This window comes from Gigantopelta aegis, chromosome 13 (assembly GCF_016097555.1).
Source record: "Gigantopelta aegis isolate Gae_Host chromosome 13, Gae_host_genome, whole genome shotgun sequence".
NCBI lineage: Eukaryota > Metazoa > Mollusca > Gastropoda > Neomphalida > Peltospiridae > Gigantopelta > Gigantopelta aegis.
Window position 1 is genome coordinate 12,003,490 of NC_054711.1, and position 18,734 is coordinate 12,022,223.

Here is an 18,734-nt window from a genome sequence, read left to right on the forward strand (position 1 = left end):
ACCAAGATCTACAAATTTAAGCAGCTACCGATCATAAAAGCCCATCTTACATTTTCCCAAATCATGTAATGACATACACTGACTGACCTGTAACATTTTTCATTTCAACTTATTTCCATGCTTATATCCAATTACGGTTCAAGCACGCTCTCCTGGGCACACACCTCAGCTACCTGGGCTGTCTGTACAGGACAGTGAGTTGTTAGTGAAAGACAAGAGAGTGTAGTGGTTTTACACCTACTCACTGAGTTGTTAAAACTCGCTCTGGGTGGGAGAGGGTACCGGGCTGTGAACCCTTTACCTACCAGTCTTATGTCCGATGGCTTAACCACGACGACACCACTGAGGTCAATTAAAAACCTACAACAGCTACTTGTTGAAAGAGGCTATCTTATTATTCTCTCAAAATATAAAGAGTACAGAGTATAAACTGTATTATACAGCCACCTGTCTAAAGAGGGCACATTATTATATTCTCTTCGATGGCTGCTTACCACAAGCTTGACAGTAATTTTTCATTAATAAGCACGACCATGACACTCTAAACAAACTTTTCCCGAACTTTCTTTTGTGTGTCCGAACCTTCAAACGCAGAAAGTGATTTGCAATTTTAGCGTAATAATAATGACAGCTTCGACTTTGAGTGCCGGGCCATAAAGACGATTCAATAAACCGAACAGACGTCCATCGAAAGGAGATCAATCTTCTTAACAAGATCACACAGATCCTATCTGCCAAATATTGTCCACCATCAAAACTGATGAGAAATAGATCGCCTGGCAACAGCCATCTTGTTCCATGGGCACCGGCATTCTTGCACGGCCATGGACAGTGTCCAAGAAAAGCTAATAATATTTACTAGTCAGTGGGAGAATATGGGTTCGTTTCAGGTCACGTCCTGTTTATTCAGAACTGGTGGTATGGAAAATAGTTTTTGGAAATAAATGTCTTGGATTAGCAAGACTCAATCCAGTTGTGATAAATCAAAGGATTTGATGAGAAAAGAAATTACATGTATGCTGACTGAATGAATGATAAAAGAAATACAAGAAAAGCTTGAGAATGTACAGATAGTGGAAATAGTTTTTAATTAAGTGAAAAAAAAGAAGAAAAGAAACCAAACACATTTAATATTAAAGATACTTAATAAAATATTAGACTATTTCTAGCTACTCTCATAGATGCATGATTTTTTTTCAATAATTATTATTATTATTTTTTTAAATCTGTTTGCATATAATCAGCTACAAATCTGTCTAGCATTGCCCAAACTAAAATTGGGAAATTTCATTTGGAAACGAGCAATACTTAGACTATCTGTTAATATCTTCTGAATGTTAAAATATTCAAACAATTCAGTGGCATACAGTGACACATTCCTATATCGGACAGCCAAGGGATCAGGATTAATGGGTTTCCAGGTTAGAGAGGTTCTCTTCTGTACTTTATATTTAAAAAACCGGCCTCGGTGGCATCATGGTTAGGCCCAGACCTGTCAACCCTCCCGGATTCCGCGGGAGTCTCCCGGTATTTGATCAAATCTCCTTACCCCTGTGCGGGAGACAGTTTCTCCTGTTAAATGACATTTTTGTAAGCATAAAAAAAAATCGATCCTCTTTTGTCAAAATAACAGAAGGGAAGTAACTCTGGCTTTTTTTCTCATTCGGAAAATGTCGACTACTTTCGGTTTCCGAGAATGTAACAGGCCGAATTGTCCCGACTGTTTAACCTTTGCCGAAGTGAGAATTGTGGGATAGCCTATTTATATTGTTAAAAAAGCACATGGAGTTTATAAAATGATGTGTTATTATAATGTTTGTTGTCATCGTAATGGCTATGAAGCGTGTTGCTGCTAATTAAACAGGCTGTGTATTGACATTCAGTGTTGCCATATATAAAAAAAAACACTATCCAATTTAGTTCTAATAACACCTCTGAATTGTAAAATGTCTTCCCACTGGATTACATAATGCACTATGACAAAATCTGAACTGCCAGACTCCCGAGTTGACAGTGATACACACGATGCATGTTAAAATCACATGTCACAGCAAGTACAACGAAAAGACCAATTAGCTGTATAAACATACTTGTGGTCAGTTAATTTTGTATGTTTGTGCGGTAAAATGTTGGTTATAAGGGTACACTTCAAGAAATTATTTTTGTACAATTTAAAAAATGTTGTGTTTGACATTGACATAAAGTTACTCACGGAAATGGGTATAATTCCGGTATATTTCACACGATGTCTGTAATGAGGTTTTACTTATGATTAATGAAAATACAATGTTTATTGCATCATTATAATGATTTTAAATCAGTACCACGCCACCGTTCCTCATTATAGTAAAAACTGAATATTAATTTATAAGATTTATATAAATTTGTCTTTGGTACTTAGGTACACTAACCACAAATGATAATGTAACGCAACCCGTAAGGCTGTAAGTGTAATACTGTAAATGTACTAATTAAATTTTTTATTTCTTGTTCATGTTCTTAAAATTTTTGGATAAAATATATATATATATATTTTTTTTTAATGCCAAGATCTAAAGTTAAGAAGTATATATGACATTATAAAGTATTCATATAACTTATTGTAATAATGTTTTTTTTAAATCTTGTGATTTTGGGTTAAATTGTGTGAATTTAAAAAATCTCCTGCTTTTTGACCAAATCTCCTGCTTTTTCAACACACACCTCCTGCTTTCTCTTGACTAAAGGTTGACAGGTCTGGTTAGGCCATCGATCTACAGGCTGGTAAGTACTGGGTTCGGATCCCAGTCGAGGCATGGGATTTTTTATCCAGATACCGACTCCAAACCCTGAGTGAGTGCTCCACAAGGCTCAATGGGTAGGTGTAAACCACTTGCACTGACCAGTGATCCATAACTGGTTCAACAAAGGCCATGGTTTGTGCTATTCTGCCTGTGGGAAGCGCAAATAAAAGATCCCTTGCTGCTAATCGGAAAGAGTAGCCCATGTAGTGGCGACAGCGGGTTTCCTCTCTCAAAATCTGTGTGGTCCTTAACCATATGTCTGATGCCATATAACCGTAAATAAAATGTGTTGAGTGCATTGTTAAATAAAACATTTCCTTCCTTCAGTTTGACGGGTTTCACTACCTACATCTATTTTGTATTTTTTCACTAATAGTTATTAAATCCTAATACCATCCCAATTCAATATTTGTAAACCAATTAACAGGTGTTAAAGGCACATCCTGTATATACAGGAAAGAAATGTTTTATTTAACTACGAACTCAACACATTTTATTTACAGTTATATGGTGTCAAACATCTGGTTAAGGACCACACAGATATTGAGAGAGGACACCCGTTGGCACCACTTCATGGGCTACTCTTTTTGATTAGCAGCAAGAGATCTTTTATATGCACCATTCCACAGACAGGGTAGTAAATACCACAGCCTTTGTTACACCAGTTATGGAGCACTGGCTGGAATGAGAAATAGCCCAATGGGCTGAATATACAGTTTCAGCAATAGAAATACAGAAATCTACTTGTCCACCAATATCTTCACATGCTCACATAAGTTGTTAATTTTATTCAGGTACAATATTTTTGATTGCTCAAAATGAAAGAGCATTATAAACATATAGTCTTAGAGAGAATACCCGCTACATTTTTCCATTAGTAACAAGGGATCTTTTATATATGCACCATCCCACAGACAGGATAGCACATACCATGGCCTTTGATATAGCATTCGTGGTGGAATTATGGCTGCAACCAGAAATAGCCCAATGGGCCCACTGACGGGGATCAATCCCATAGCGATCATGCATCAAGCAAGCGTTTTACCACTAGAACAACTGGACAAGTGGGTTTTTTTTTAAAACTGCTATTTGACGACTCAAATGTCGACTCACCTGTGCATAGTTGCGTTCACTCTTGAGTCGCGCGATCTCTCTCTGGAGTTTGGCCACCGTGCGTCGCGACGTCTGTTTCTCCTCCGCTAACTGACGAGTCAGCTCTTCTACTTTCTTCTCCATGGTTTCCTACAAACACAGAAAACAGGTCATTAATATCAATGTTTTTTATCATTAACATCAGCCATTATTGTAACTAATTCTACCATCCTCTCTGTAATCTCCTACAAATATTCAAAATAATTATCACTCACTCATGTATTTTGCAGACATTGAATTTTGGGGTTCGGGGTGTGAATTTTGTTTGTGTGGTTTTGGGGGGGGGGGGGGGGGGGTTCTTTTCTTTTCTTTTGAATATCATCATCATCATACCATCTTGCTTCCAACTGTTTTAACAGGGTTCCAGTTACTTCAGGGTCCAGTTAACACAGGTATCACTGTACATATACAAATATATTTATGTTAGGCCAGCAAAATAAAAGGATCTTTTGAAAAATATGCCATTGTTTATACAGGTTAAAAATAAATAAACAAAATAATTAACTATGAATTCGAGATCAGAGATTGCATTCACAACATGTTTAACCCAATTCCAAACCACAAATACACTGTACCAGTACACAATAATACCAACACATTATATACCACCCCACCACACCAGCATACAATACCGTGCGTATTGTACTGGTACAATTATTGCACTCTATAATCTTTCCATCAAGGTTCGTTCACGGATAGCCTTGAAGTGCCACACACATTCAGAAGAAGGTAATAATGAAGGTAATAATGTTTAGGGAAAAACAAAAACAAAAACACAACCTTGCTGCTTATTATTGTTGTGTCGTGCAATAAGATAAAGATTTATGTGCACGCTCTGCGCAATGAACAATTGTGTGTGTGTATATATAACTTTGCAATGAAGATAAATCTACAATGGAAAATTGCTTGAGTTTTGTGTTACAAGATCTTTCTGCGATACTGTGCCTGCCTATGGAGTGTTTATATATTCTAGACAGCAAACAAAACAATATTTTTTGACTGGTATATAATATATAATATTATACTGACTGGTATATAATATATAATATTATACAGACTGGTATCTAATATATACTATACTGACTGGTATATAATATTATACTGACTGGTATATAATATATAATATTATACTGACTGGTATATAATATATATTATACATACTGGTATCTAATATATAATATTATACATACTGGTATCTAATATATAATATTATACTGACTGGTATCTAATATATAATATTATACAGATGGAGAACAAGAGTAAAAGTTTATTTTGTTTAACGACACCACTAGAACATATATTAATTTATTAATTATAATTTGGTAACTTTTCCGACATGCATTTTCCGACAGACAGAAAAGCATATACCAAGCATATACCACAGCCTTTGTCCAGTTGTGGTGCACTGGTTGGAACGAGAAAAAAAACAATCGGCTGAATGTATCCACCGAGGTGGTTCGATCCTGCGATGCAAGCACCTCAAGCGAGCACTCAACCGAATGAGGTAAATCACATCACTAGTAATGAAAAAAGGTGAAAGTAAGCGAAAACCCAGAATCAATAGAAAAAATATTTCTTAATAGATTTGAGTGAAACAGGAAAGCTTTTAACGTCTCCAGTGTGATTGAAACGACGTTACTGTCGGGTGATTAACAGAGAGGTGTGCTACATCATCGTCACGGCGACACGGCTTCACGACGCCTAATCTGTTGACACTTTCTCTAACTGATCAGAGGATCAATAAAACAACTTCAAACATTTAGCGAACAATTAGCTCAATCTATAGATGTCCACCGATAAATGTAATTCCTGATTCATAATATATAAAACAATTTCAAACGTTTAGCCTATAATTAGCTCAATCTATAGATGTCCACTGATAAATGTAATTCCTGATTCATAATATATAAAACAATTTCAAACCTTTAGCCTACAATTAGCTCAATCTATAGATGTTCACCGATAAATGTAATTCCCAAATTCTTACTATATAAAACAATTTTAAATATTTAGCGGACAATTAACTCAACAGATCTACCTGTATAAATGTCAACCGATAAAAGTAATTCTTGATTCATAATATATAAAACAATTTCAAATATTCAGTGTACAATCAGCTCAATATATAGATCTATGTCCACTGATAAATGTAATTCCAGATTCATAATACGGTATATAAAACAATTTCAAATATTCAGTGTACAATTAGCTCAATCTATAGATTTCCACCGATAAATGTAATTCCCAGATTTTTAATATATAAAACAATTTTAAACAATCAGTATACAGTTAGCTCAATTCCTAGATTTGTAATACATGTATTTATTACATACCTGTCAGAGATATCAGAGTTTAATAACACAATCATACGTCACATTGTGAGATACCTGTCTGGCAAACTGGTTTATGCATTTCATGTTAAAAAGAATGACCATTTCGGAAACCAGTCAAAACAGCTCGTAAACATTAGCGAAAAACGGTTGTCTGAACTTTTTTAGTTTTAAAAGTTCCATCGAATAAACTATTTGTGAAATCAAAATCTGGGTCATTAACCTCGATTGTGGGCGGGGCCTTTGCTGACACTCGAACACCAGGAACTCTGAATGTTTGCTTATGTTTCATGAATTCTAAGCAATAATTATAGGTAAGTAATAAATAAAATACCACACTCCTTTTAGTTTAATACCATTTTTATGAACAAGTACATTAGAAAATGGTATTTAGCGAGCAAAAGCGAGCTGGATACAATTTTCTAATGTACTCGTGCATAAAAATGGTATTAAACTGAAAGTCGTGTAGTATTCTCTGTATCTAAAACCATTTCAAATATTCAGACATCCAGCAAACAATTAGACTTTGCTATACCAGTGGTGGTGCACTGGCTGGAACAAGAAATAGCCCAATGGGCCCACCGACACGGAGTCGATCCGTAACCAGCCGTGCAATAAGCAGGCGCTTTACAACTAGGCTATCCCAACCTTGCACTTCACGGACTACTCTTTTTCTCGATTAGCAGCAAGGGATCTTTTATATGCACCATCCCACAAACACTGGCTGAAACAAGAAATAACCCAATGGGCCCACTGATGGGGATCGATCCTAGACCGACCATTCATGAAGTAAGTGTTTAACCACTAGGCTCAGAACCACTAACACATACAGTGAAACCCCTTTAAACCGGACACCCAGGGTACCAAGTAAAATGTCCAGTATTAAGAGGTATTTGGTTTATAGAGGTTAAGTTCTGTACTGATTTTAAAAAAAAGGACCATGAAAAATGTCCAGTTTTGGGGGAATTCCGGTTTACAGAGGGTCCAGTTTTGAGAGGTTTTCCTGTAGTAATTTCTAATCAACAAGGTGGAAATAACAAAGTTGAATAAGACTAAACTGATATCATGATTTACACAGAGCTTCGTAATACTGTGGACAAGTTAAACACATTACTCTATTACTCAATCACTCAGGCTGACGGTAATCAGTGTGTGTTATTGTCGGGTTAATTACACATGCACTGTCACCGATTGGTTGACCTGAAAAACGCTCGATAGTGTCGGCAAGCAAATTATGTCATAATCACACACGAGCTGACACACGGTGAGAAAAATCCATCATACAAAGCATATCATAACTGGTTCACCTGATCACACAATTGTTACCGGTTGTTACACACCAAGTCTGAGAGAGATTTATGTCTTGTAAATCAACGTCATGACATTTTATCAATTTGGGGGGAGGGACATAGCTCAGTGGTACAGCGCTCGCCTGATGCGCGGTCGATCTAGGATCGATTACCGTCGGTGGGCCCACTGGGCTATTTCTCATTCCAGCCAGTGCTCCAAAACTGGTGTAACAAAGGCCGTGGTATGTACTATCCTGTCTGTGGGATGGTGCATATAAAAGATCCTTGCTGTTAATCGAAAAGACTAGCCCATGAAGTGATGACAGAGGTTTTCCTCTCTCAATATCTGTGTGGTCTTTAACCACATGTCCGATGACATATAACCGTAACTAAAATGTGTTGAGTGCGTCGTTAAATAAAACATTTCCTTCTTTCATATTACTGAATATCACCAATTTAATTTAGACAACCTGAGGGCAGGACGTAGCCCAGTGGTAAAGCTCTCGGTTGATATGTGTGCGGTCGGTTTGGGATCGATCCCCGTCGGTGGGCCCATTTGGGCTATTTCTCATCGCAGCCGCCAGTGTACCACGACTGGTATATCAAAGGCCATGGTATGTGCTATCCTGTCTGTGGGATGGTGCATATAAAAGATCCCTTGCTACTAAGGGAAAAATGTAGTGGGTTTCCTCTCTGAGACTAGATGTCAAAAAGTTGACATCCAATAGCAGATGATTAATAAATCAATGTGATCTAGTGATGTGGTTAAACAAAATAAACTTTATTTTATTTGTTCACCTGCAAAATGTTTAAAATAACACACATTATTAATAGACAAATGCTGTAATTCTTAATGGTTTGGTACACCAAGTTTGAGAGAGATTTACATGTATGTCTTGTACATGTAAATCAACGTCAACAAATGTTATCAATTGTCAAATTCAGGTCCTAGGTGAAATATAGCTCTCTGTTTTTTCCTTCATATTATTAAAATCACTAATTTTATACACAATGTTTAAAATATGGATTTGGTTCACCACGTTTAAAAGGGAAGGAAGGAAAGAAGGAAATGTTTTATTTAACGACACACTCAACACATTTTATTTATGGTTATATGGCGTTGGACATATGGTTAAGGACCACACAGATATAGAGAGAGGAAACCCGCTGTCACCACTTCACGGGCTACACTTTTTCGATTAGCAGCAAGGGATCTTTTATATGCACCATCCCACAGACAAGATAGTGCATACCACTGCCTTTGTTACACCAGCTGTGGAGCACTGGTTGGAATGAGAAATAGCCAAATGGGGCCACCGACGGGGATCGATCCTAAACTGACCGCGTATCAAGCGAGTGCTTTACCACTGGGCTACGTCCAACCCTGTTTAAAATGTCTTGTAAATTACTGTCGTGAAATTTAATCAATTGTATAAGCAAGCTAGGTACTAGGTGAAGTGCTTTCTTAATTCTCTCTGGAGGTTTTTTCTTCATATATTAAAAACAACTTATTTTATTTTGTTAACCTGCAAAATGTTTAAAATAACAAAAATTATTATACTACATGATATATAGAGAATAATACATGAGTAGCCATTAGATACCAGTATCTCACAATGAGTTGTTTTAAAATGTATTTAACAAGTGAAAGCAAGTTTGATACGTTTTTAAACAATGAGTTGTGAGATAAATGGTATCTAAGGGACACAAATGTATTATTCTATTTCTTACATATCCTAAAAAAACCCAGGTTTTAAGCAAATTTTAACATCTTTATCGACTAAGAGATATTTACCACCCTTAATTTGCACTTGTAGCTGACTTACACATCACAGACACACATGATTGCCAGGTTAACTATACATCACAGTGTAATCGATTCCCACTGTGCTGTTTTTTATTGGACGTATGACATTGGTGACCTGGTCATCACCTAGGAGCAGCCAGTCATATGTCTTGAAATTGCTAACACACGTACGTGTGTAAACAACTATGTGTTATCAAAAATAACGCATGGTGTTCTCACCAACGTGTGTGTAAGAATAGTAGATAAATGCTGTAATTCCGGTTTGGTTCAACAAGTTTAAAAAAGATTTATGTCTTGTAACTTAACGTAATGAAATTTAATCAACTGTAAAAGATTGATGCTAGGTTAAATATAGCATTTTTGTCTTCATATTATTAAAATTACTCATTTGTTACCCTACACAATGTCTAAAAAACCAATTACCGTTTGGTAATACTAGATAATAATAATGAATGAATGTTTAACAACACCCCAGCACGAAAAATACATCGGCTATTGGGTGTCAAACTATGGTAATGGGTAATACTAGATAAATGCTGTAATTCTTAACGGTTTGGTACACCAAGTTTAAAAGAGATTTGTCTTGTAAATCAACGCCATGAAATTCATTCAATTGTAAAATCCAGGTGGTAGGTGAAATACAGTACTCAAATCACTAATTTGTCACTGAACACAATGTTTAACATAACAATTACCACATGGTAATGCTATATATATGTAATAATTGCTAATGGTTTTGTTCCCCAGTTTAAACAAGTTTTATGTCTAGTAAACAATCATCATGAAATTTAATCAAATGGTAAAAGCAAGGTGTTAGATTAAATATATAGCACTTTTTTCTTCATATTATTAAAATCACTAATTTGTTATGCATCCACAAGGTAATACTAGATAAATGCTGTAATTATTAAGGGTTTCATTCTCCAGATTAAAACAGATTTATGTCATGTAAATTAACCTCACGAAATTTAATCAGTTGTAAAAGCCAATTGCTACATGAAGGTAAAATATAGCACATTGTTCTCTCTCGCTGGACTGTCCAGGACAATGGTGAATTGTTTTAAGTTCACTCATTTGCAGTTAAACTCAGTTTTGTTTAATGACACCACTAGAGCAAACTGACTTGGTAATCATCGGCTACTGGAGGTCAGGTATTTGCTCATTCTGATGCGTATTCTTCACAGGAAAGCTGCTAAATTCTTTTCCATTAGCAGCAAGGGATCTTTTATAATGGATGAATGAATGAATGAATGAATGAATGAATGAATGAATGAATAAATGAATGCTTAATGACACCCCAGCATGAAAAATATGTTGGGTGTGGATCTTTCAAATGCATTTTCCTTTACAGGACAGCACATACCACAGCCTTTGATACACCAATCATGAATCACTGGTTCAGGTATTTAAATAACATTAATTAACTAAACCAATTAAATATTATATAAGAAGTTCTGATATTATAACCCTTAATAAAAAAAAAAATACTAAATAAAAAAATATATAAAAAAAACCTACATGTACGTATCATTAATTCCAATTTTAATACATCTACAGGTAGTGATAAAACATGTTTCTCTGTTTTAAAACACTATAGTACTTCATTTTTAGCAAAACCTTCCATTTATTTATATTAAATAGTTACAAGTACAGTTTAACATGCAACATCACGTGTGTAGAGATAGAATTTGAAATTGATAAATATGATACACATACAAAATGTGTATATAGGTAGTACTAAACCAAATAACTTCCAGCTGGGTCAAAGTTCGAGGTGCACCCAACTTTTGATAGAGAAGTGAACACCACAAGTCCTGTGATTGGTTATAAATGTGAGTGTGTTGGTTGTAAACAAAATTAGTTTCATCTGGGCTAAAAAAGTATGCAATTTTATTTCATCTAGTACCACTGTGTCAAGCAGCCTTGTGCTTGGAACATGTATGGGGTACCTGTAAAAAAAAGTACTCAAATTTTGTGCGGAACTAGGGTAGTCATAGACGCTACCCGTTATCTCAGAAATGAGCAGCTTGACACCCACTTTTTTGTGATTCACTTTAAGTGTAAGGGGTGGTAGTAGTTATATCCGTGGCGTCTATGTCGATTGATACGTTGCAGGTAGGAGTTTTAGCCACATATGTTATTATTGTCATCTATGGGATTTGATTTGGTAGTATACACCCTATATATATACATGTACATGTTTTTAGTTTTAGTTTTTATTGACATCCATTCCATAATTCATATTTCATAATGTCACATCTACATGTAAGTAATTCACAGATGGGATTATACGAGCTTGATAAATGATATAATCATTAAAGCCCATTTCTCTCTTTTAGAACTATGCATTTTACCAAAATCTATTCCATTGTTTACGTTACAAAAATCCCTCTAATTTATGGATGGAATATGGGTCGGATAAAGACGTATTCGATCGAGAGTAAATCAGGCGTAAAGTGTAATGATCAAAGTTATTTCTGTATTACTATTGCACATTGTGCCGAATCGGCGGTCCCGTCACTGACGAATAGGAGTACGAGATTAATCAATTTCTCTCACTCGTATTGTAACACTATCAGGACGACACAGAACACTTCTACATAAAAGTATGATGAAAGAAAAATAAAAATAATAATAAATATTTAGGTCAGGACAACTTAAAAAAACAAAGGAAAAGAATTTTTTTTTTTGCTGCAACCCAATCAATGCATAAAAACAATCATTTCAACTTAAGGTTGAAGCACGCTGTCCTAGCTGGGCACACACCTCAGCTATCTGGGCTGTCTGTCCAGGACAATGGGTCAGTTGTTAGTTGGTTAGAGGTTAGTGAGAGAGAAGAGGGTGTAGTGGTCCTGCCCTTCGTTCTTATAAAGGTTTCCTTGCTATTAATGGAAAAATGTAGGGTTTTTTCTTTAAGACTATATGTCAAAATTACCATATTGGGTGTGGATCTTTCAAATGCATTTTCCTTTACAGGACAGCACACACCACAGCCTTTTAGCTTGGCCATTTACCTTTCGACCGACCATTCAAAATTGCGCCAAATTCCCTCAATCAAAATTGCACACCCTTTTCTCTTTGGTATTTAACTGCTCCATTCAAATTCCATAGCACCACCACCACCCCACCCGCCTGCTACCGATTTGATCGGGCTGCTGGTGCTCCCTTGCACCTCCAGTGCAGGCGGTCCCTCCTCTCCACTCCCCCCAGCTTTCCTGTCATGGACAGGCATGCGCAACAACAGCTTGTTCTGAATGTGCACATAAAACCCTATGACATGACATGACACAGCCTTTGATACACCATAGCCAAGGATTAATACCGTATTTAACCAGAAATAGGTTCAAGGAGCCAAGGCATATAGTATATATAAGTATAATACACACTGACCTGTATTAAACAGTCACCTGTCTAAAGTGAACATTATTTCAAACCATCAAATATAGTACAGACTGACCTGTATTAAACATCCACCTGTCTAAAGTGATCATTATTTCAAACTATCAAATATAGTACAGACTGACCTGTATCAAACATCTACCTGTCTAAAGTGAACATTATTTCAAACCATCAAATATAGTACAGAATGACCTGTATTAAAACATCCACCTGTCTAAAGTGAACATTCTTTCAAACCAAATATAGTACAGACTGACATGTTTTAAACAGCCACCTGTCTAAAGTGAACATTCTTTCAAACCATCAAATACAGATAGTACAAACTGACCTGTATTAAAACATCCACCTGTCTAAAGTGAACATTATTTCAAACCAAATATAGTACAGATTGACCTGCATTAAACAGCCACCTGTCCTAAGTGAACATTCTTTCAAACCAAATATAGTACAGATTGACCTGCACTAAACATCCACCTGTCTAAAGTGAACATTCTTTCAAATCAAATATAGTACAGATTGACCTGTATTAAAACATCCGCCTGTCTAAAGTGAACATTCTTTCAAACCAAATATTGTACAGATTGACCTGTACTAAACAGCCACCTGTCTAAAGTGATCATTCAAACTATCAAACATAGTACACACTGACCTGTATTAAACAGCCACCTGTCTAAAATTAACATTATTTCAAACCATCAAATATAGTACACACTGACCTGTATTAAACAGCCACTTGTCTAAAGTGAACATTCTTTCAAACCAAATATTGTACAGATTGATCTGTATTAAACAGCCACCAATTTTATGATACCATTAGGATGGATGTTTAAAACTAATTTGACTGTCCTAAATTACAAACAAGTCAAACTCTACACAGAAATACACATTTATTTATATTACATAACGTTTTCCAACCATTAGATTTCACCTCCTGATTTTATGGGAGTAATTTCTGTTGCTATGGTGATTAATTATTGACATCCATGAGTAAAGTAAAGTAAAAAAATAAAAAAAAAATAAAAAAAATTCAATGAAGAAAGCACATTTTGTTCCATGGCAAGAATCAATGAAAATGATGTTTAATATTGATGAACGCGCAATGCTGACATGACGCAACATGCAAAAGTGAAGAGAAAGAGAACAAGAGCTGCTAAACTGATCATCTAATGGGAAACACGAATCAGGCGATATTACACAGGTGTGTAAATTATGCACAGGGTATGACTCACAGCACCAGGTAATGTGAGATTTACAATCAATACAATATTGAACACTTTTAAAACCAAACAGAAAACAATTTGTGGAGAGAGAGAGAGAGAGAGAGAGAGAGAGAGAGAGAGAGAGAGAGAGAGAGAAGAGAGAGAGAGAGAGAGAGAGAGAGAGAGAGAGAGAGAGAGAGAGAGAGAGAGAGAGAGAGAGGGAGGGAGGGAGGGAGGGAGGGAGGGAGGGAGGGAGAGAGAGAGAGAGAGAGAGAGAGAGAGAGAGAGAGAGAGAGAGAAGGGCAAGAGAGAGGGGGAGAGAGACAGAGAGACAAAAGAAAGAGAGAGAGACAGACAAAGACAAAGACAGACAGACAGACAGACAGACAAAAACAGAGAAACCCACCAGATTTACAATCAATAATTATACAGAACTTCACATACATTGTTTTCACTTCCTATTTATTGCACAAGTTTATTTTGCGCAAGAATATATACCACGAGACCACGTAGTAGTCAAGTGGTATGTTCTTGTACAAAATAAACATAAACGTACCTTCTTTCACGTTTTACAAAAATGGTTTTTAACTTAACGTCATAACAACTCGTTCTTAAATCTATGATTAATACTCTTTTCATGGATTTGCTTAACGTTAAGAATCATACTCTACGGTAGCCTTGTGTAATGTTCAAATACGATGTGAGTAATTTGTAAATCATATATGACGTCAGTAAATAAAAGGTGCTAACTGCAGTAAAAAGAAAAAGGGAATTCCCCATTTACAGGTGATAAATTTATCACATGGTTTGAAAATGTCTTTAACACTATAGTAAGATTGAATAGGTATGTAATAAAATATTAAATATCTTTAAAACCAATCTAAAACAATTTGTGGGGGGTGGGGGGGAAACACCCAAAAGCAAACAAAACATCAGTTTGCTGTAATTGTTTTTAGGTTAAAGAAAGAAATGTTTTATTTAACGACGCACTCAACACATTTTATTTACGGTTATATGGCGTCAGACATATGGTTAAGGACCACACAGATCTTGAGAGGAAATCCACTGTCGCCACTACATGGGCTACTCTTTCCGATTAGCAGCAAGGGATCTTTCATTTGCGCTTCCCACAGGCAGGATAGCACAAACCATGGCCTTTTGTTGAACCAGTTATGGATCACTGGTTGGTGCAAGTGGTTTACACCAACCCACTGAGCCTTGCGGAGCACTCACTCAGGGTTTGGAGTCGGTATCTGGATTAAAAAACCCATGCCTCGACTGGGATCCGAACCCAGTACCTACCAGCCTGTAGACCGATGGCCTAACCACGATGCAACCGAAGCCGGTTGTTTTTAGGTTAAATACATCACTATAAGACTTCATCATAATTATGTGGTCATGTGGGATAGGAAAAGTACACCCGAGGTGGTGGAAATGTTGAACCAGAATGAGGCAGTATGGTTTAAAGGGACATTCCTGAGTTTACTCCATTGTAAGATGTTTCCGACTCATAGAATATTTTTACGATTAAACTTACCTATTAAATATATTTTCTTGTTTAGAATATCAGTTTCTGTATATTCAATGTGTTTCTGGTCATCTTAATATTTTTAAGAAGCCCAAACTGGATTTTGTCTTTGAATAAATTTGTACGTACGAAAAAACTATATTTTAGGAAATAAAATGAAATTTAATGATCAGAAACACGTCTAATATACAGCCACTAATATTTTATGCAGAAAAATATATTTGATATCTAATTACAATCGTTAAAAAGTCTCTGTTAGTCGACAACATCTTAAAAATTGCAGAAAACTCAGGAATGTCCCTTTAATGGGAGACATACGTTACACATCTATTATAGTTATATATCAACCTCTGCAATTAAACAAATGCCATGGACATAAACTGTACAGTTAGCATTACATAATATTATATGTATTCCTGTATTCGGTTTGAATGCAACTACTATACAGACCGCTGTTCGGTTCACTGAATATTCGAGATATCGTTACACCCCTAGTCAGAATTACCAAATGTTTGACATCTAACAGCAGACAAAGTGCTGTGGACAATTATAAAACCTCGATGGCAATCTCTCCACAGCATTGCCAATTGCCGTGAGCTATTGCAGGGGTTGTATATAAGATAAGATCTGCTGTGGTGATTGGTAGACACATATTCCATGTTTCTTTCCATATTTTAAATGCATTTTGAACTGGATCCCAACCTGATACTGTTATAATGAAACACACAAAACTAACAGACACAATAAAACATACATTTGGCTATATAACTAGAACAGTCATTTTATGGCATAGTGTCAGCTGAATGGGCTATTTCACTTTAAAAGGAATACCTGTTACATAGATACAGAAATCAAACTATGTTATGTAAACCATTTGCGTTCATCAGACTGGAACAAATGAACTCAAAAGACTGAGTCAACACAGATAATTTTGAGAACATGTTACTGAAGCAAGTTGGTCTTTACATACAAGATGACAAAACAGTAAAGTACTCTTATAACGAACAGGAATGGACCATGATAGTTAGCTCCTTATAGCAGTAATCTGTTGTACACATCTGCATAAGTTGGTCATTAATATAAGTATTCGGAGATAAAACTGGACTTTACGTTCTAAACATGTTCATTTTAAATGTATTTTACTGTATGTGATTAATGTATTGAGTGAATATTTATATTATAGCTGTAAATGCAACAACACCTCATCAGTCTAATTAATAAAAAGAACATTGGGATTTCATTATTATTTTGGATATAACAGGATGTGTTTTTTAATGCTGCAGTTTTACATAAATGTTACTATGTATTATTGTTTTGTTTTTAGTGACAACCCACATTTTAAAAGTTTATTTTCTTTAATGACACCATTTAAGCAATTGATTTATTAATCATCAGCTTTTGGATGTCAAACATTTGGTAATTTTGACATATAGTCTTAAGAGAGGAAACCTGCTACATTTTTCCATTAATAGCAAGGGATCTTTTATATACCCCATCTCACATACAAGACAGCACATACCACGACCTTTGATATAGTGTTTACTACAGTGATACTTTATTTTATTATAGAGCTAACCTTTAAGAAAGAATCTATAGGTGGTTAGTTGTCTATGGGATGGTGCATATAAAAGATCCCTTGCTGCTGATCAAAAAGAGTAGCCCATGAAGTGGCAACAGTGGGTTTCCTCTCTCAATATATGTGTGGTCCTTAACCATATGTCCGACACCATATAACCGTAAATAAAATGTGTTGAGTGCGTCGTTAAATAAGACACTTCCTTCTATGGGTGGTTAGTTGATTTTATTGTTGAATTACGTACTGTGGTAGAAACACTATATATATATATATACCTGGATTGTGACAGCACTAGTCTTTTTAACCATTTTCTTCTTCTTCCCCGATATGGGTACAGGCAACTTGCTGGATAGAGACATGGTCACTGGTTTTCAAGTGATTAGATATTCCTTGCAACATGTAACAAATTGGAAGAAGCCTGACTGCACACAAAATACTGTCATCAAATGAAAGAGATAATCCTTTGAGGATTTAATCCTTTTGTAACAAACTGGAAGAAGAAGATTTACGGCATGCAAAATACTGTCATAATGCAAAGATAATCTTTGAAGTATTCAATTCTTTTGTAACAAACTGGAAGAAGACTTGCTGCACACAAAATACTGTCATCAAATGTAAAAAATAATCCTTGGAGTATTTAATCCTTTTGAAAGTGGAGATCAACAGTGTTTGTCAAATGTTTGCAAAAGTCACTAGCCCTCAAAGACGCTTTGGCTAATGCCCTATATAATATGGTAATACAGCTGATAATTTCCACTAGCCCTGATAAAAAAATTCACTAGCTTGAGATCAAACACCTTGAAAATTGCAAAGCACAGTCTTATCATTAATTTAATAATCGTTTATACCCAATTCTTTTAATGCTTTTGACATATCAATAAGAAAATCTTAAAATTTGAAAATGGCTGTCTTTTAAATATCAATTTAACCCTTTTGATATTTAATCCTTGTAGCATTATTGACGAAGGTGATCACACAAAATTTTAAAACTTGCAAATGGTCGCCTATAAATGTTAAATTAATCCTTTTGATGTCTTAAGCCTTTTGATATGCGACACATGAAACTTGCAAATGACCGCCTCTTGTTGCTACTTAATCCTTGCTATTTTTCACAAGACATAAGACCAGATCTGGATCCATGCCAGTGGCAACCGTTTAATGTTACTTTAATCCTTTTGATATCACTTTAATCCTTTTGATATCACTTTAATCCTTTTGATATCAGACACATCAGGTTGTAGGACAGTCTTCAAGTGTTGATCTAATCCACTTGATAGACGAATCTTCAAACTTGCAAATGGCCGAACATTAATGGTGCTTAATCCTTGCTATTTTCTGACACATGATAAATCAAGATCTTCAAAATATGCAGATAATGCCTCCTATTAAAGATAATATAATCCTTTAATCCTTTTGATATTTTGTACATCAATCAGTATTCAAACTTTTCAAATGTTAATTTACATGTAATCCTTTTTCAACACGGACATCTTGAAACATGCAAATTTCCACATTTACAAGAATATAATCCTGCTTATATTAGTAATTTTATGAACTTTCTAACTCATGGTTGTCCCTGTAATCCTTGCAACACACAACAACCACACAGATATACCGGCTTTCCAGCAAAAATGTCCCAGTATACAGCGCTGGAGGCACCTACACGTATAT

At 35.6% G+C, this 18,734-nt stretch overlaps 1 protein-coding gene across 1 annotated transcript in view; it reads right to left on the minus strand.

Moving 5' to 3' along the window:
* Nucleotides 1-4,020, minus strand: part of LOC121387050 (serine-rich adhesin for platelets-like) — a 97,934-nt gene extending 93,914 nt beyond the window's left edge. Inside the window, exon 1 of the mRNA XM_041518062.1 lies at nucleotides 3,897-4,020. Within this exon, the coding sequence (XP_041373996.1) occupies nucleotides 3,897-4,019 (123 nt within the window). The 5' untranslated portion in view covers nucleotide 4,020. The remainder of the gene's footprint in view (nucleotides 1-3,896) is intronic.
* Between the last annotated feature and the right edge of the window lie 14,714 nt (nucleotides 4,021-18,734).